At 39.3% G+C, this 20,161-nt stretch overlaps 1 protein-coding gene across 1 annotated transcript; it reads right to left on the bottom strand.

The window, feature by feature from the left end:
* Window positions 1-2,565: 2,565 nt before the first annotated feature.
* LOC130745815 (uncharacterized) lies at window positions 2,566-5,833 on the bottom strand. The gene is made up of 5 exons (XM_057598201.1): window positions 5,675-5,833; window positions 5,143-5,256; window positions 4,409-4,488; window positions 3,557-3,681; window positions 2,566-2,929 (listed from the first exon to the last, which is right to left on the bottom strand). The coding sequence occupies exons 1-5, from the start codon at window positions 5,725-5,727 to the stop codon at window positions 2,858-2,860; spliced, it is 444 nt and encodes a 147-aa protein (XP_057454184.1). The 5' UTR covers window positions 5,728-5,833; the 3' UTR covers window positions 2,566-2,857.
* Window positions 5,834-20,161: the final 14,328 nt, after the last annotated feature.

The raw sequence follows: 20,161 nt of genomic DNA, 5'->3' as shown, positions 1-20,161 counted from the left end.
TGGCCCTTCTCACTTTCTTCTAGTCAATCACCTTTATCTCCTTTATGTTTGGTGAATACAGTGGAAATAGATTATGGATGCCAACCCAAGCCGCCATCCTTCTAATTCTGAATGTTCAATTGAGGCCAGCATTACGCCTAGAAATAACAATACCTTTTATAATTGAAATACGCCTCTTATTTTCAGGCACTTCCATTGTACACTCTTAAGAGCAACCAACCCTTCATAATAGAAACACAAAGGACCCTCCACCCCAACCATAATTTTAGAATCAAAATTTGTGCCAAAAAAAAGGATCCGCTTTTAAATTCAGCTTTCCTAGATGCCTCTCTTTTGTCTGCGTATTTCTAATTAAAAGATAAAGGATCATTTAATTAGAGTACTAAAATTGGACTGCACCTAGATCTTTCTCCAAGCTTCTTCAATTACAAACATAAAGCATAAAAAAGCTAGAATTAATATAATTATACGAAATGTTCCATGGTAGAAACAGAATTAATTAAGAAGGGAAAAATACATAAACCTCCCCACTTGGATTGGAGAACTGTTATTGAGAACCAAATGAAAACATGGTTAATTTTTACCGTTAATTAATAATCACAATAAACAAAACACATTGACAAATATCAATTCAGTTACTTACTGTATATACCTCGAATAAACTTGGGATCCACCTTGTCAATTATAGAGCTAAGTTTGTAAAAGTTGGGGAGTTTTTTGAAGCCACTGCCTTAGCTTGCTTGAATTCCATTCCATCATGAACAATGGTCATAAAACAAAGACTAAATCTGTACATTATTAGCATGAGTAGTAGAAACAGAGACTAAATCTGTATGTTGTTAGCAAGGATGAAAAAATCAAACCTTTTGCTGCAATAACAGAAGCAAAACGTAACACCAACCTACAAAAACTCAAAGTTGTAGGGTTTCAAAATCTCAAACCACAAAGAACAAAGTAAAAGAATGAGGAAGAAGAACAATAGAGGAAGAAGAACGAAAGAGGAATAGTAGAACACACAAAAAATCAAACCTTTTGCTACACACAAAGAAGGAAAACTGAAAAACAAAACTCTAGCTTGGTTCCCAACAAAATAAATACAAATAAAAATGGTTAATTGAAAAACAAAGATAAAAAAGATTCAAGCAAGTGCTACGAATGCCACCATCAAGAAAACGCAGACTGTAGAAGATAGAAGGAGTCATGTTTTGAACCAAAACTTCATGTCTTATTTATAGGTGCAGCCTCATGAAATCTGTAAAAATGAGTTGGCAAAATAAACCAATCAGTACAAAATGTGATAGAATCTAAATATTTAAACTCAAGTTGTTGTAAATTGTAGAGGTAATCAACACAAATAATGGCATTTGAGGGAATCAAGACCAGATATTTTGAATTTGAATGATCTCATTGGTCAGCTTGGGATGGCAGTGGTTAGGTTCAACAACAAAATTCAATTTATAATTGGTATTAAGAAAGGTGGTGTTTACGAAATATTCAAAAGAAGCACATTATTTCAAGGAGTGGGAGATAAATGAGAGATTAATGGTGAATCAGATCTTTTAAATTTTTTTAGATGCTAAAACGTGATTAGTTTAGTGATAGGTGGTGGGATTTAAATTTGAATTAATAATTAAGGATAGATATATTATAGATTAAAAATGGTGAGTAATATATGATTGGCTAGGTTAGTGGTGACATTAAATATTGTGAACATATTTTTTAAATGGTTTAAGTTGTTAAATAGTGATTGGCTTAGAAATAGGTAGTGGATAATTAATGTGAGTGAATAATGAATGTTAGTCAAATATTAGGTTAAAAATATTTCAAAAAATAAAATAATTTACATGGCTTATTACATGCTTACCCTTGAATAATACATCAAATAGCAATTGAGTCATTCCCAAGTTTCCTAAAGTAGTAATACTAATTTCTTTTTGAATTAATTTATTCTTGGAAAAATGCTTGAAACCTATCCTAGTGCTTGCCAAGTGTCAATACTTTCCTTCTTCTAGGTTCTCTTTTATATTGTATTTAGATTTCATCACTCCATCAAGTTAGCCACAGCTTGAACCTTGATCATGTTGTGTAGTAATTAGTAAATGATGGTAGTTTACAAATTTCGTCGCATGGCCCAAATTTTGCATGGCTTATAATTTATCTATGGATGATTTTACGGTGGACTATGTTAAAAACTAATTCACCTATAAACCATGGCTTTACTTGCTATTGCAAGTAACAATTTACATGAGCTTATTTTTAGTTATCTCTATATAAATTAAATTAGAAACCCACCACTTCCTTCATCAATGTTGCTATTTTCAAAAGCCTCAATCCCAAACCAATGATCCTCCTCCATCACTATTGCGGTATTCAAAAGCCCCAATCTCAATCTACTTTTTTGCAGCCTCCCTCCACGACACCATTTTTCTTAGAATTTGGTTAGGTTTAACTCTACTTCGAAAGCTAGTTTTGAGGAGAGGGTTGCTCTACCATTTGAAGGAAACATTTTTCTATCCAAGCGTGAAAATCTCTCGCTCCATAGAACAAGTAGAAACATGATTGCCATAACAAACAGTATACATGTGATAAAAGGAACTAAAAAGAAATTTAAAGCACATTGTACATTAGGCAGCATCAGGGACATCCTTTTGAAATGCTATAAAATACAAGTGTTGAAAATTGAGAAGATTTGAATACAAGTATTAGCCCAACATAATCCTTCCCTATATAGAAAGGGAAACCACCTGAATGAAAGTCACAGTGCAAAGCTAGGACCAGATATCCAGAGCAAAACGGCAAATGCCATTTATGATCCAGAGTAGTGTCATTGAACTATGACTGGCTAAGGACTTCTCATTCAAAACTCTGTTGGAGGCTTTAACCTTAGCAGTCTTTTGATTCTATCATTTTCTGTATTTTCCAAATATCCCTACAAAACATGCACAGGAAAAATGTCAAGAAAAGCATCAAGAAGAAATTCGCCCGTCACAGGGTAGTTGGATAAGTTTGGTTAAGCGACGAATGTAGTAAATAGGTTAAAGGAAGGATTCAATTGATGTAAAGTTTTTCCTTGATCCTTAAATTTTAAGAAGATGCGTGGAGCATTATTAGAAAAAAGGCATCCTAATAAGGACATGCAGGTGGATTGTATTCCCCCAACATTAAGGGTACACATCACACCCATAAAGAGAGGAAAATGTTGTGTAGACTCCCCTTACGCCCAAATTAAAATGAAAGAGAAAGGAAGACATGAGAGATAAGTGACAAATGTGATATATGATGTGATGTGATAGGAACAAAGAGATAGAGAGTAAAATGAAGTGTTTATAGGGCGTGTCTAAAAATCAGAACTGTAACAAAAAACAATACAAAATAGATGACATCAATCATAGTATTTATAACTATGTAAATAAAAGGGCAATGTCTATGGGTATTATCACATGAAAGTCATTGATTGATGAGTTTCAGGGGGAGCAGATTGAGTAAAGTGAAAGGAAAAATTAAAAATAGCTTTCATTATTTGGTATAATTGAAATCGTTCTGCATGCCTACTTACCTTCCATACAATTTCATCCAAACACAAGCAAATTCTTCCATACTTGTCGAGGAAAACGCGCTCAGTTGGGGGCTTCCCACATATATCCTTCACAGCTGAGGTTATCACAAAGATCACTTCTGACACTAGAGAAAAACATAACATCAGTAAATAGCAGTAGAAATTTAAATGGTAAAGCACACAACGCTATTGCAAACATGCATTCTCCAGCTCTTGGTGAAATAAAGCAGTGTTAAAAGGCTGATACCATCACATGTCACTAAAATAACCTTTATTTCTTTTAATATTTCTACTTTTTTCCAAGGTAAGCAAGACAAAAACATGACTGCTAGTTTCTCAAACTATAACATTGTTGAAATGTTTGTTACAATCCTGTGCAATAGCTAATATCTCTACTATTACATAAATAGGAAAGTTTCCTGTCTTTACTTTTTATCCAACAAATTCTGATTTCATATTGTTTGTTAGCCAAACTAACAAAGATCACATGGTTATGTACAAGAATACGTGTAAAATGAAATTCAGTTTTTCAATAATTACATTCAATTCTGTCTTTCCACAACCCTTATTTTACTCCACCATTAGTTCTACTACTTTTCCTCTTAACTCCCATGATCATCTGACTTTTCACTTTTCACTTTTCAAATCTCCTTCTTCAGAAATGATCTTTTATTTTTATGCCCACATGTAACTGTTTATCCCGCTTATAAGTAGCAAGTTAGCAACCCAAATAAACAAGCCCAGTAACTAGTGTAATTAGTTAGGCATATCCATGTCAAGCTGAGATGACTCATTTCTATACATTAATTTAATTATCAGCAAAAATAAAATATCAATTCCACAAATACATACAGGCAAGTTCGTCATACTCATCCTTGCCCACAACATAGATGCTGACGTCCCCAAGCACTGTGTATACGATATAAACTGACCTGAGACAAAGAAAACGTATAAGTCAAATATTACAACATCATATAAGGATGAGGCAAAAAAAAAAACTAGAACAGGGAATATGAATGAACAATAGTTGATAATGAAACAAAAGATAAAACTTAGAGGAACTTGTTTCTAGATAAAATTTTAGAGGAACTTGTTTCTAGTCAGACTTCTGATTATGGTGAATAATGATTCTAGTTATGCAAACCTGCAAAACATCATGGACCAAGTTTGCATGTGAGTGTTTATACATTTAGCTTCCTGTGAAATTTCATGTCCAATATTCCCACAGTACCAACTACACCATCTGAAAACGTTGTTCTGCCAAATAATAGGTCTATTCTAGTAACTAATGTTATTCAGCTTGTTAATCTTTCTTTCACTAAACAATGCTACTGGAGAACTAACCGCAGTCCATAAGTTCTCAGTTTCAAATAAAAGAGTTCATGTTCAACAGTCCATGTAGCTTATCTGCAACATTACTAGTAGGAACCAATGTTCAAATTCAATCCTCCGAGGCGTTTTCAGAAACTATACCTCAATGCCCTTAACTATGGCTATTCTATTCACATAGGCATCCATTTTCCATAGATACATAACATTTCAAGGCATGAGATGCGATAAATAGCATAAGATAAGAGTATACTGACTTGTGGCAAGCAACTAGGAGCTCTTCATTTTTGACACCTTTAAGATTATCAGCTCCAAGTTTAACCAAGAACGAACGCCAATGTAGGCGTTCCTCGGCAGGAACTCCATGAAAACTGCAATCATGTAAGGCATTATGTTTACCAGCACAACAGCATCAACAAAGTGATTATAATTTTCAAATTGATGTCCTAATAATACCCAATCAAAGAGGTTCTTCAAACATGTACAAAGCATTACTAATACCTCAGAAACAGTTCAAAATTAGATTAATTCTTAATCATAGTACTGTAAGAAAAATGCAAACCCTTCAAATTGTTTCATATGACAACAACAATGGCTGCTACTACATCCTAACAAATTCTAAGACAGACCCATTTTCGATTCAATAGAAAATAACACGAATCGATCCGCAAAATCAAATTTTGAGATCGTACCATCAGAAAATTGAGCTGTTTCAAGCGAATGGGAAATAAAAAGCACCCAACAAAACTGAGAAGTGAAAATGGGAAGAAGAGAGAGATCTGAACGCACCGTTCGATGAGGATGTTGCCTTCAGCGTTGGCAAACAGCACTGCAAGAATCATCTTCTGCTCTCTACACTTCTGATTCCCTCTGCCTTTCCCTCTTGTTCAAGATCTTGAACCTATCCCAATTATTTAATTAAATTATTTAACTTTTTTTTTTTGCTTAAATGAGTTTTGATTCTTGCAAAATACATCATTTCTGTTTTTTGTCTCTAGAAAATATTTGTCTTGTTTAACATCGTCCCAAAATTATATGTTTTGTTTTTAGTCATTTTCTTCATATTTTTCATCCAAATTGAACAGACTAAACACAATTAATGCAATAATATAAATGAATAAACACGATAATAATTTAACATAATAACTATTTAACTCATATCACATGTAGTTACGTTAAATTTGGATGGAAAATGTGACCGTAAGAACTAAAAACAAAACATATAATTTTTTTAAGAATGTTAAACACAAAAAGATTTTCTAGAGACGAAAAACAAAAATTATGTATTTTGCAGGGAAAAAACTTATTTAAGCTATTTTTTGTTAAGTTATTAGTATAATTTATAATTGGCTTAATTGCATGGTTTATCAATTATTTTTATAAATGTGTGATTTTAGTCCATGTAATTATGCTTACTTTGATTAAATTTTTCTACTTTCTACTTCTAAAATTGTGTAAAATGCACTTACCCCTCTAGGTTTGTCACTGAAACACTCAACTTTGTTCTTAGCTAAAATATGCATTTCACTCCACTTGTTAACCACACTTAATTTTAAAAAGAAAAAACCACACTTCAACCATGATTAAGGTCTTTTGCTAACTAGTCATGGATCAAAACCGAGTAAAAAAGACAACAAAACCTATGCTCATTATCCCCTTCTTCTCACTGCTCTCTCTCTCCAAAACTGCAATTATCCTCTTAAAATTAAGAAGAAATGAAAATGATTAAATTTGATTTAAAAAAATTTAGGAACCAAAATATGTATATGAAAATGATTAAATTTGATTTAAAAAAATTTAGGAACCAAAATATGTATATGAAAATTCCACATGACAACCTACGTGGATTTGTTATTAATAAATAAAAATGCTAAATAAGCATTATGACATTATAGGGATTTTTTACATCAAATAAAATCTGTCAAGGACAGAAAAATAAGTTTTCCTTTCTTAGGGACTATATAGATTCTAGTGTCTAACTTTTAAGACCAGAAACATATTTAGATTAAATAGGTTTATGTATTAAAATTACAAAAGGATTTGCAATGGAATTAATCCCTCGCTAAATCCTTTCCCAGTTTAGCAAATTGGCGGCGAAAAATCTAGGCTAAAAAGCACTTTTGGCACCTGATGTTTCAAGTTTGTGCAAATTCTGCCCCTACTCTATTTTTGTCGATGTTTCTACCCCTCATGTTTTCAAACAGTGCACCGTTTACCCCTCCGTCAGTCAGACGATAAAAAACTAACGGAATAAGCTTATTTGGTTTTTTTTTTCATATTTTTTTGACCTGCCACGTGGAAATGACAAGTGAAATTGAAAAAAGGCGGCATGGAAGATTCAAACTCAAGACCTATAAGTAGCAAAACATGCATTTAACCAGTTCAATTACATACATAATTGATATATACATCAAGCAAATTTAATATATATCATTTCCTTGATCATCATCAACTTCATATGCTCCTCTTCATCTCTCCAATCCACTCAGGAACCTCTCCTGAGAAATCCTTACTAACGGAGGGGTAGATGGTGCACTGTTTAAAAACATGAGGGGTAGAAACGTCGACAAAAATATAGTAGGGGTAGAATTTGCACAAACTTGAAACATCAGGGGCCAAAAATACTTTTTAGCCAAAAATCTAAAAGAGAAGATCTAGCGAGGAAGTATTCCCTTCACTGATCCCGTCCCAAAATTTTAAAGCGTCATTTTCTTTGCAATATAATGAATCTGTCTCTATCAACAACCGATTTTCTTCCGTTGCTAAACACAAATTTTTACTCCTCTCATAATAACTGTTCACTTAGAGAGAAAAAGTTTGTTTCACAATAACTGTCTACCTTCCACTTAGAATTTCAATGAAGCATTAATTAATGTTTTTACATATAATGCTCTTATGAGAAGAATAAATGAGGAGAGTGTTTACACTGATATTTGGGAAACAAACATTCTCCAAATTCAACTGGAAAAAATTTAAGATTAGGGAGTTCTTTTCGGAAAACGTCTTGCCAAAGTGATGTGTGTGGAACGTTATTTTCGACAAACAAGTGTCAAAGGTTGAGTTTGTAACTTAAAACAAGTATTCAGGAGTACTGAAAACTGAATTTCATTAAACAAAGGGGCAAAGTACACAAAGAAAGTCGAAAACTGAAAATTATATCAAATGAAGAAAATCGACAGGAATTCAAATGAACAAAACAACAAGTTTGAAAGCATTAAATGCAGGAATTGTAAATGGTTGGTTCTGCAACATACTCCTTCATGATCACGTTAGGCTCTTGAAGTCTCTTTGATGCGGACATGTGAGCTTTTTAGTGAGTTTTTTGGAGTTGAGTTGAGAACCCTTTTTCTGACTAATCTTCTCCTATTTATAGCACTCCATTGCTGCACACGTCCTTGGCAGTTTTTTCCTCTGACGAGTGGGTTAGTGGATTTTGAATGTTTGGCGCCACACCTATTGCTTGTTCTAGAAGCCTCTTGCACACGTTCTATAACCGCTTTTTTACAACGTGTGGGACCTGACATCGTGGGCAAAGGCACTCCTTTTCTTAACCGCTCCTTGTATTGCGGACAAAAGCACGTGTTGGTAACTGCCCACTACTTTGTAACTGCTTCATGCACTGATCTGGTCGAAATACACGGCTATCGGTTTGCCATTTTAACTTAGCATTTTGCATGGTTTTTCTGTAGACTTTTAACCAGATTTCGACGATTGTCGAGAAACTATCCTTTTGATAAGGTTGATGTCGATAAATCTACCTTTGATAAAATTGGGTTAACAGAGAGATAAAATACATTGGAAAGGGTAAAATAGAGAAACAAATGATATGTTTTAAAATGTTAACAAAATTAATTGTATTTTTTAATATGTGTGCATTTTCTCTAAGTGGACATTTATATTGAAAGAGAGAAAGTACATTTTTTAGTAGTGATGTAATGATGTTGATCCCTCGACATTAATGGATCTTTTGTGTCAACAACAGAATTATTGAATGACATTCACATTTTTTTTATAAGCATTCACATTTTTTTATGAGAAAGGATAAGATCCACCATAAATAACTTGAATGCAGTTAGTTTAACTCTCCTAGCAATAAGTGCAAGGCTAGTAGAAAGGTTAAGCTATATGGAAGCAATTCTAAGGTATAAAAGAGACACATCATTTAACACCGCCAGTACGTCCACGTAGCTTCATTTGATCACTTGTGTACTTACTTTTACCTTCCTATAAGCTCAAATAAATTGCGACTAACTATCTCTTCGACACTATCATATGGAGAACAGCTCACACATACTAATAAGACAAACATATTAGAAGTTGCATCATGTCGACAGTCACTTGAAGGCAATTTAATAACACAAGGGCCGAAACCTAAAGAACCTATGATGAGTCTCTACCACATGGAGTTAGTTACTCCAAAACTCATTAACTTCAATTCAAGGATGGGATGTTTCATGCTTCAATATCTCACCCTTTATAGAATACAAAATAATTGCTTTTTTCCATTTCCCTTTATTAAGCTTCAGCCTAGTTTCAAATCAAAAGAAAAAAACCTTCAAGTTCATGATGTCATTCTAAGGATGACCATGCGTAGGTAGACGACCCAACAAAGGCTCGTGGCTTGACTTGTCAGAGGTTTGGTCTGGTTTGGTTCGTTTATTAAAAAGACTGGACTTAGGCGTTTTAAAAGACTTAATTAACTAAAAAAGTCAGGCCAAAACTATCATAAAAGCATATTTGGCTTGATAGGCCGGTTTATTTATCTATTATATTTATTAATATTTTAAATAAATACAATGTAATAAAATGCTATTTTTATTTTTTTAACTGATGTTTATTTACCTTTGTATAAAACATGAAAACCCTAAGTCCCTAACCTAGATTAGGAACGTTTCAAACTTACTCATGTTTTTTTTATTTGAAAAGGAAATGCAATGATATATAAAAAGCTTTATTAGCCCGCCGGCCTATTGAACTTCATTAAATGGAATTGTCCATTAAAAAGGCTTTTAAGTATACTGGTAGGCCAAACTAGACCTTATAAAAGGTCAGGTTAGACCTTAAAGTTCGACTTGTGACAGGCCACAAGCCAGATTTGGGCCACGAAAACAGAATGCAAGCCAGGCTTGAGCCACACAAAGCCTGGCTTGGCTTGGCATATTTCCACCCCTAGCAGGGTCTGGGCATAGTATATTGGTACGTATTTTCATACTCGTGTTTTTAAAAAGTATGTTCCCATATCTACGTGGGTATCAACCTAGATACCCGTCACCGTACCATCTGGGTACTTATATGCTTGTACTTGTGTCTATTACCCGCAATTTAGTTGAGCAAAATTAAACTTTCATGATTTTTTCAATAGAAAACCAAAATATAACCGCTATTTATAAAATAAAAAGCATTAATTTAAAATAAAAAATATTATCCAAATATTTAACTAATAAAATCATTCGAATAAGTATAATCTTAAAAAAAATAAAGTTAAACTATAAATTTATAATTTTAGATTTGTTAATAAACTACCATTATAGGTTACTAACTTGTTTCAAAAAGGAGTGAGAAAAAATTCAGAATCATATATTTGATATCAAGACTTCACTTATTTTTTATAAGAAGTAATTCGAAAGTTATATTTTCACTATGTTTGGTTGGAGGGAGGAAAAGGGAAAAAGAAAAAAAATCACGAAAATAGAGGAATGAATTTGTTCTATTTCCGTGTTTTCTTTCCTTTTCTCTTTCCCTCCTCCCTCCCTCACTCATTTTTATATTAAGATTCTTACTATAACACCAACTATGTGTGAGATATGGGTGTCCATGTATGAGGCGGGTTGGGTACTGGACTGGGCGAGCCCCTAGAGGGGCAACGCCCAGCATGTATCCCGCCCTGAGGCGGGGCCCTGGCCTTCAGATGGGCCTTGACCTCGGAGGCCCAATTGGCCCAATAGGTAGTACCCAAGCTCTATAAATAGGAGGTAGTTATCAAGTGTAGGGGACTTTTGGCTCATTGGATGAAATAACACTCGAAATTCAGCACACTCTCTCTCATTCTGATTCTCTCTTAGCACAATCCCTCTACCTCTGGGTACTATACCTCTCTTGAATGTCCATTCCCGGAACATTTGGCGCCGTCTGTGGGGACTGTAAACTCTCTACTCCCATTCACGTGGATTGATTGTGCATGAAGTTACCTCTGATTGTGATTAGGCAATTCTCTGGTTTTCTGATTTTGATTCTGTGATTAGTGATTGGTTTTCCGATCGAGTTTGCATCGTTTCTGGTTTGGATGGAGACTCGACGCAGGAGGCAACATCATTCACCAATGCGACAGCGGATTTCGCCGCCTCGGCGGCCTCATCGTGTGGTCCTGGATTCTCCGGTACGAACGACAGGAGTACAATCGCCTTCTCCTCCTCCATCACCTCCTGTACCACCACCTCCTCCATCGCCTTCACAGGTGGGATCTCTGGAGCGCTCACCAGAGAATTCACCTGCTCCGGAACAACAACCGGCGGTGACGCAGGAGCAATGGCGCCATTTGGTGCGCAGCATTGGCAACATCCAGCAGCGGAATGAGCATCTACAGGCTCAGTTAGATTTCTACCGCCGCGAGCAGCGAGGTGATGGAAGCAGAGAAGCAGATTCCGTGGCTGAGTTCCGTCCGTTCTCGGAAGATGTCGAGAGTGTGGCGATTCTGGATAACATGAAAACGTTAGTTCTGGATTCTTACAGCGGAGATTCCGATCCGAAGGATCATCTTCTGTATTTTAATACGAAGATGGTGATAATTGCGGCGTCAGATGCGGTGAAGTGCAGGATGTTTCCATCGACGTTCAAATCGACGGCGATGGCGTGGTTCACAACTTTGCCGCGCGGATCGATTTCAAATTTCAGAGACTTCTCATCCAAGTTTCTAGTGCAATTCTCGGCGAATAAGAATCAGCCGGTGACGATCAACGACCTATATAATATTCGCCAGCAAGAAGGAGAATCACTGAAAGGGTACATGGCAAGGTACAGCGCAGCGACGGTCAAGGTTGAGGACGAGGAGCCTCGAGCTTGTGCTTTAGCATTTAAAAACGGTTTGCTACCGGGAGGGTTGAACAGCAAATTGACACGTAAGCCGGCGCGTTCGATGGAGGAGATGCGTGCTCGCGCCAGCACTTATATTCTTGATGAGGAGGACGACGCTTTCAAAAGAAAGCGCGCGAAGTTGGAAAGGGCGACACGTCGCCCAAGCAGCGATAAAAGGAGGAGTTTCAGATGCGGTGAAGTGCAGGATGTTTCCATCGACGTTCAAATCGACGGCGATGGCGTGGTTCACAACTTTGCCGCGCGGATCGATTTCAAATTTCAGAGACTTCTCATCCAAGTTTCTAGTGCAATTCTGGCGGGCACGTTTTGTTTTGGCCGTGGAAGTTTGGCGAGTAAAGCGTTGCTATGGTTAAGATCGCTGGCAACAAATTTTCCAATTCCTTCAAACTTTTCCTCCATCTTTCATTTGATTCCCTTCTCAGTTGTTGTATTTCCTAATTTTCTTATTTTGAAGTTGATATTAGAAGTTATATTGTCTTCACTGGTTTTGATTCAGACAGAGAGGAGCAAATCGGATCAAAGAGAAGGAGTGGGTGAATTGAGGCACACCATTAAAGTTTTATGAAACTTGGAAGACTCTTCCATAAGCGGTTTGTTATTGGGTGGGACAAGCTCCTGATGGCGCGATTTAGTTACAAAGTGAAACAAGTTTCACGATGAACTAAATTAGCCCCGGAAAAGCCCACGTAACCACCGGATTCATTGGCGATGTGTGGGGTACAAATTGCCCATTTTACTGAGCACCGCTTTGGTAATCCAACTGGCCATTGGAACCCAAAGCACTTTGAGTCCCGAAATGGGACGATCACACCAAGGGTGGCGACCTACCGCTAGGGTGGTGACCTCATGCCAAAGGGTGGCGACCAAACGCTATGGGTGGCGACCTGTAAGACTCAGTTTTTAGACACACAAAAGTCGACAAAAGGGTGGCGACCTCACGCTAAGGGTCGCGACCTACCGCAAGAGGATGGCGACCTACCGCTAAAGGGTCGCGACCTACCGTCAAAAATGAGGGTAGCGACCTACCGCAAAATGGTGGCGACCTACCGCAAGAGGGTCGCGACCTACCGCAAGAGGGTTGCGACCTACCGCCAAAAATGAGGGTAGCGACCTACCGCAAAATGGTGGCGGCCTTACGCTGAGAGTGGCGAGCAAGTCAAACTAATTTCTTATAAGGCTAAAGCAAGATGGTGATGGCGATGCGGCAAGTGAGGACACTCCTACTCCTCATGACTTGGACACAGAGTCTGGTGGACTTGTAGACTATGGCGAGTGAAGGAGCATGCGTGCTGGGCGGATCTTCTCCTAGGGACGATGCGGCGGCGACTTCAGCTTGAAGACACATTGTGCTCTCATGCTTCGAGCTCGGTGTCTTGTGGACTGGTTGAGTCCCTTCGCCATATTAGGGGGCTCGCCCAGGAAGCAACTTGATCCATGAAGATGCTACGAAGGGCGGATGCGGGGGAGATTGGCGGGAGACCATGTCATCAGGCGAGCCAGCTTCTATTCAGCGAGATACGTCATATAAGGCGGGCCACCACGACTCCTTAATCTTGTAGGCGTTTGTACACCATCTTTCTAGGTCCCGCGTCAATCGGAGATTCATGTATTTGCGTATTTCCTTGCGCTATTGGCGGTTTGCGTTTCATTTGCGCCATGTCGGCGACCTACACGCTTTATACATCCTTTGTTGATCCCGCCAAGTAGCGTGGCTAGGTGATCTTCTAGGCGGGGAAGCTATTGCAACTAGAAACTTGGGAATAGTTCCTGCGCGTTGGTCGAAACCGCCAGCCGAGGAACGCCGTACCAAGTGGAAAGTGGCAACGGGCGACTTGCTAGGGGAATCACAAGGGGACAGAGATTGACGGTCACAGTTTGGAGACACACTTCGCTCTCCTGCTTCGAGCTTGTGGACTTGCGGACCAAGGGACCATGTCATCAGGCGAGCCAGCTTCTATTCAGCGAGATACGTCATATAAGGCGGGCCACCACGACTCCTTAATCTTGTAGGCGTTTGTACACCATCTTTCTAGGTCCCGCGTCAATCGGAGATTCATGTATTTGCGTATTTCCTTGCGCTATTGGCGGTTTGCGTTTCATTTGCGCCATGTCGGCGACCTACACGCTTTATACATCCTTTGTTGATCCCGCCAAGTAGCGTGGCTAGGTGATCTTCTAGGCGGGGAAGCTATTGCAACTAGAAACTTGGGAATAGTTCCTGCGCGTTGGTCGAAACCGCCAGCCGAGGAACGCCGTACCAAGTGGAAAGTGGCAACGGGCGACTTGCTAGGGGAATCACAAGGGGACAGAGATTGACGGTCACAGTTTGGAGACACACTTCGCTCTCGTGCTTCGAGCTTGTGGACTTGCGGACCAAGGGCGCTCGCCCTTCATCTTTTGGCTGTCAAACCCAATTGTTATTGTTTGTGGGAAAGCGCGAAAAGCCTCGCCATTATAAAGATCAAACACCATCGCCTGGCAGGTGACACCAACAACAAAGTTCAGTCGCTCGCCGGGGTTACCGCCAGTCGGTGATTGAATGATCAGCACATGACCCATGCCTGCCACCTTTTCCGCCGGCGAACGATCATACACCTGCTCCAACTTATCGCCAATACGAAGTAATCGTTCTCGCCGCTTGTGGACTAGTGGACTTGCCAGCTCGAGTTGCTCGTCAAGTCAGTGGACTGGGTAACTGAAAATGCAAGTTTCCTTTTGCTCACGCCATGTTGGCGATATAGTTTACTTCTCTTTTCTCAAGCCATGTTGGCAGTGCAGATTCTGGTGTACTGTAAGACATATGTAAAAGCATTTAAAAGACACCCTTAGCTCTCGTACCTCGAGCTCGGTGTCTTGTGGACTTGTGGACTAGTGGACTGGGCGAGCCCCTAGAGGGGCAACGCCCAGCATGTATCCCGCCCTGAGGCGGGGCCCTGGCCTTCAGATGGGCCTTGACCTCGGAGGCCCAATTGGCCCAATAGGTAGTACCCAAGCTCTATAAATAGGAGGTAGTTATCAAGTGTAGGGGACTTTTGGCTCATTGGATGAAATAACACTCGAAATTCAGCACACTCTCTCTCATTCTGATTCTCTCTTAGCACAATCCCTCTACCTCTGGGTACTATACCTCTCTTGAATGTCCATTCCCGGAACAGGTACTATAGTACTCATATCCATATCTACACCCACTATTTTCCGTGGGCATTTACTCATGCACGGCCTAACCTTATACACATCTAGCGAATTTTTATCCTAGCTATCAATTATGAGTATTTTTTTTGGTACCTAACAAATCCAACATCAATTGCCATCTCTAAACATTCCATAAATTTAATAATGGGTGTGAATGACTTAACTAAGAAGGAAAGCGCGTGGATCCATGTCGCCTGTGGTCTGGTATGGGCTGATCAATATGTACATTACTTAGGCTGACCGAATCATGTATTAAATGGGCCGGGTAACCCATGATCCAACCGGATCAAAACCCAACTATAAATAAAGAAGGACCGCCCAAGCGGCGAGGACCTATCATTTCACGCATTTTTACTCACTTTGTTACTTTCGTTTGCTCTCTCTAAACTGGTTAGCCTTTAGTCTGTGGTTCCATACCGGAACATTGGCGCCCACCGTGGGGCCGAAGGATACTTTCCTAGGCTTCAATTTTCACCGCGATGGTGACTCGATCCGGGGCGAATGGAGAGAGGAATCATGTTCAACAAAATGATGTTCCTCCCGATGCTCTTCAGCGGATCATGGACGATCTCAATGAACTTCGTCAACATAATCAACAGTTACAAAATCAACTTACTGATCTCAATCAGACTCAGGGTTTACGAGAGGGCGATCGAAGAATGGCTGAGACGGTGGTGGACTTTCAACCTTTCACAGAAGAAATAGCGAACACCGCCGTCCCAGACAATTTGAAGACGTTAAAGCTTGATTCTTACTATGGTGATTCAGATGCAAAGGACCATTTAGTGTATTTCAACACGAAAATGGTCATTGTAGGCGCATCAGACGCATTAAAGTGCAAAATGTTACCATCAACTTTCAAGAAGTCAGCGATGATCTGGTTCACGACTCTGCCGTCAAGGTCAATTGTCAATTTCACGGAATTATCTACAAAATTCTTGTCTCAGTTTTCTACCAGTCGTGCACAAAAAGTAACTCCGGCGACATTATTCAATGTTCGTCAAGGGCCGAATGAGACTTTGCAGTCTTACATGGGGCGTTTCAATCAATTATCTGTTCATTTGGAGGATAAAATGCCGGAAATTTGTATTGCAGCTTTTGAATTGGGTTTGAAGCCGGGTGGTTTGAACAGTAATTTAAGTAGAAAACCTGTGGAAACAATGGCGCATTTACGTGAAAGAGTACAAGGATACATCAGGGAGGAGCAGAGCGATTAGATCAAGAACAACCGCCCGAATGCAGCGGTTACAGGGCAGAAGCAGCAGTTTGAGATGAAGAGGGGAGCGGCTGCAGGTCAATATTCGAAGGGATGGACCGAACGTGGCAACGCAGGGTATAACAATCGCAACCGTTATGATGGTCGTTTTGATAACCGTTCTAATTTCAAAAATCGTGTTCAGCCATATGAGATACGCAGGCCAGGACATTCAATGACGTGGACCCGTAATCAAAATGATCGTCCAGTGCCGTTGGCGGTTAATTTGACCGAAGCTTTACACGCGTGTTTGGAGGCGAATGTTATTCGTTTTCCACGGCAGCCCAAACCGTCAACGGGTTATGTGGATAAAAAGAAATGGTGTGAATATCATAGGATATCGGGACATAATACTGATGATTGTTTTACTTTGAAAAAGGAGATCGATAAATTGATAAAGGCTGGGTGTATGAAACAGCTTGAAGGGCAAATGGAAAAGATGTTTGTTCATGATGAGGCAGAAACTTCAATGAGGCGAACCGAAGATGGAAAAGAGATTGAAAATGAAGGGCAAAACAGACAATCCGAAGGGAAAGCGAAGGGGCGGATTCATTCTATTTTTGGTGGATTTCGCGGTGGGGGAATGACTAACTCAGCTCGTAAGAGGTACGTTCATTCTATTAATGCTGTTTATTCTAACGATTGGGGGAGTTGGGCAACCAATCAACCCGATATAACTTTTACTATGCGAGATTTTGAGGGAGTACAACCTCACGAAGACGATCCAATTGTTGTAATGCTGAGGATTGCTGATTATGAAATTGAGAGGGTACTTCTGGATCAAGGAAGCTCGGCGGATTTGATTTATGGTGACGCTTTTGAAAAGTTGGGGCTAAATGAATCTGATTTGTTGCCTTATGATGGTTCTTTAGTGGGTTTTTCTGGAGAAAAAGTATTTGTTCGAGGATATGTGGAATTGAAGACTGTCTTTGGGGAAGGGAAGAATGCGGAGACATTTGCTATTAAGTTTTTGGTTGTAAAGTGTATTTCGCCGTACAATGTACTCATTGGGAGGCCATCATTAAACAGATTGGGAGCGATCATTTCTACAAGACATTTAACAGCGAAGTATCCATTGAGCACAAGAGGAGTTGGAGTTTTAAAGGCTGATCAAATGGTTGCTCGAAAGTGTTATTCAGAAAGCTTCAAGCAGTATGGGCACATGGGAAAGAAGGCAGTGAAAGAGGGGCATCGAGTCTATGAGGTGGATATAGAACAGTCTGATATTATTCTGGATCCTCGAGAAGGATTCATTGAGCATAAGATGACATCAGAAGAGGAAACTAAGGCGATCCAGTTTGGTGAGCGAAAGTTGAAAGTTGGTGTTAATTTAACTACAAGTCAGGAAAACAGGTTGATAAAGTTGCTATCTGAGAATATGGATTTATTTGCATGGAGTGCAAAGGATCTACCAGGAATCGATCCGGAGTTTATATGTCACAAATTGGCTTTAAATCCTGGGGCGAAACCTATCGCTCAGTTCAAGAGAAAGATGGGCGAAGAAAAGGCAGAGGCAGTAAAGGTGGAAACAAATAAGTTACTGGAAGCTGGATTCATAAGAGAAGTTAAGTATCCAACTTGGTTGGCGAATGTTGTAATGGTGAAGAAGGCTAATGGAAAGTGGCGAATGTGCACAGACTACACAGATTTGAACAAGCATTGTCCTAAGGATTCTTATCCTTTACCGAATATTGATAAGCTTGTTGATAGGGCATCTGGATTCGGAATGCTTAGCCTCATGGATGCATATTCAGGATATCATCAAATAAGAATGTATCAGCCTGACGAGGAGAAAACAGCTTTTATGACAAATCAGGCTAACTATTGTTATCAGACTATGCCGTTTGGGCTGAAGAATGCGGGAGCAACATACCAAAGGTTGATGGATAAGGTGTTTGACAAGCAGGTGGGGCGGAACATGGAAATTTATGTAGACGACATGGTGGTCAAGTCAGAAGAAATGATGGCACATTGTTCTGATCTCAAAGAAGCTTTTCGCGAACTAAGAAAGCATAACATGAGACTTAATCCAGAAAAGTGTTCGTTTGGAATTCAAAGTGGAAAGTTTTTGGGTTTCATGATCACAAGGAGAGGAATTGAGGCGAACCCGGATAAGTGCAAGGCGATACTTGATATGCAGAGTCCAGCCTCAGTTAAAGATGTGCAGAAATTAACAGGAAGAATAACAGCTTTGTCCAGGTTTCTTCCGTGTTCTGGGGAAAAATCAGCACCATTTTTTCAATGCTTAAGGAAGAACAAAACTTTTCAGTGGACTGAAAAATGTGAGAGGGCGTTCCAAAGTTTGAAGGATCATTTATCCAGGCCACCAATTTTAGCCAAACCAGTTCCAGGTATTTCATTATCAATGTTTATTTCCATCTCTGATAATGCAGTTAGTTCAGTTTTGTTGCAAGAAAATAAAGATGATATGAGGATCATATACTTTGTGAGTCATGCTCTTCAAGGAGCTGAAGTTAGATATCAAAAAATTGAAAAGGCTGCGTTAGCTTTAATCATATCCGCCAGGAAATTAAGACCTTATTTTCAAGGCTTTCCAATTGTGGTAAAAACTGATTTGCCACTTCGCCAAGTTTTGCAAAAGCCTGATCTGGCTGGAAGAATGGTTTCCTGGGCTGTCGAGTTGTCAGAATTTGAAATCACTTTTGACAAGAAAGGTCTGGTTAAAGCACAGGTATTAGTTGATTTTGTCAATGAAATGTCTTCCAGTGAGAAAACTATGGAAGTTGGCGAATGGAGTTTGTCTGTAGATGGTTCGTCTAATGTCAAGGGAAGTGGAGCTGGGATAATCTTAGAAGGGCCAGGTGGCGTGACAGTTGAGCAGTCACTCAAGTTTGACTTTAAAGCAAGCAATAATCAGGCAGAGTATGAAGCTATAATTGCAGGGTTGAAGTTGGCGATCGAGATGGGGGTCAAGAGAATAATGATTAAAACAGATTCTCAGATAGTTTCCAGGCAGATTCAGGGTGAATATCAGGCGAGGGACGCACAGCTGGCTAAGTATTTATTGAAAGCTCAAGGATTGATAAAGCAGATAGGCACAGTGCAGGTCAATTATGTTCCGCGGGAGGAGAATACAAGGGCGGATATTCTATCAAAGTTAGCAAGCACCAAGAAGCCGGGAAACAATAAGTCAGTCATCCAGGAAGTTTTATGCAGCCCGAGTATCGAAGAAGATGAGACAATGATGGTGTTAACTTTGGCGGATTCAGATTGGATGTGGCGTATCAAAAAGTGTTTGGAGGCGGAAGGTTCTGATTTATTAACATTTTCTAAGGATCAAATTCGCGAAGCAAGTCGTTACACATTGTTGGGCGATCAATTGTACAGAAGAGGGATTGGAGTACCTTTATTGAGATATGTCTCCAAGGATGAGGCGGAAATAATCATGTTTGAGGTTCACGAAGGTGTGTGTGCAAGTCATGTGGGGGGAAGATCTTTGGCGGCGAAAGTGCTCAGAGCAGGGTTCTATTGGCCAACTTTACGAGGGGACTGTATGGAATATGTGAAGAAGTGTGGTAAATGTCAAATTTATGCAGATTTACATAAGGCGCCGCCTGAGACTCTTAGCTCAATGAGTTCATCGTGGCCATTTGCAATGTGGGGAGTAGATATTCTGGGACCGTTCACTCCAGCAGGTTCTCAGATCAGATTTATTTTGGTTGCGGTAGACTATTTTACTAAGTGGACTGAGGCTGAATCAATGGCGAAAATAACAG

The sequence above is a fragment of the Lotus japonicus genome, chromosome 3 (assembly GCF_012489685.1).
Source record: "Lotus japonicus ecotype B-129 chromosome 3, LjGifu_v1.2".
NCBI classification, from domain to species: domain Eukaryota; kingdom Viridiplantae; phylum Streptophyta; class Magnoliopsida; order Fabales; family Fabaceae; genus Lotus; species Lotus japonicus.
Note: the sequence above shows the minus strand (reverse complement) of the source record. Positions and strands in the feature narration are given on the sequence as shown.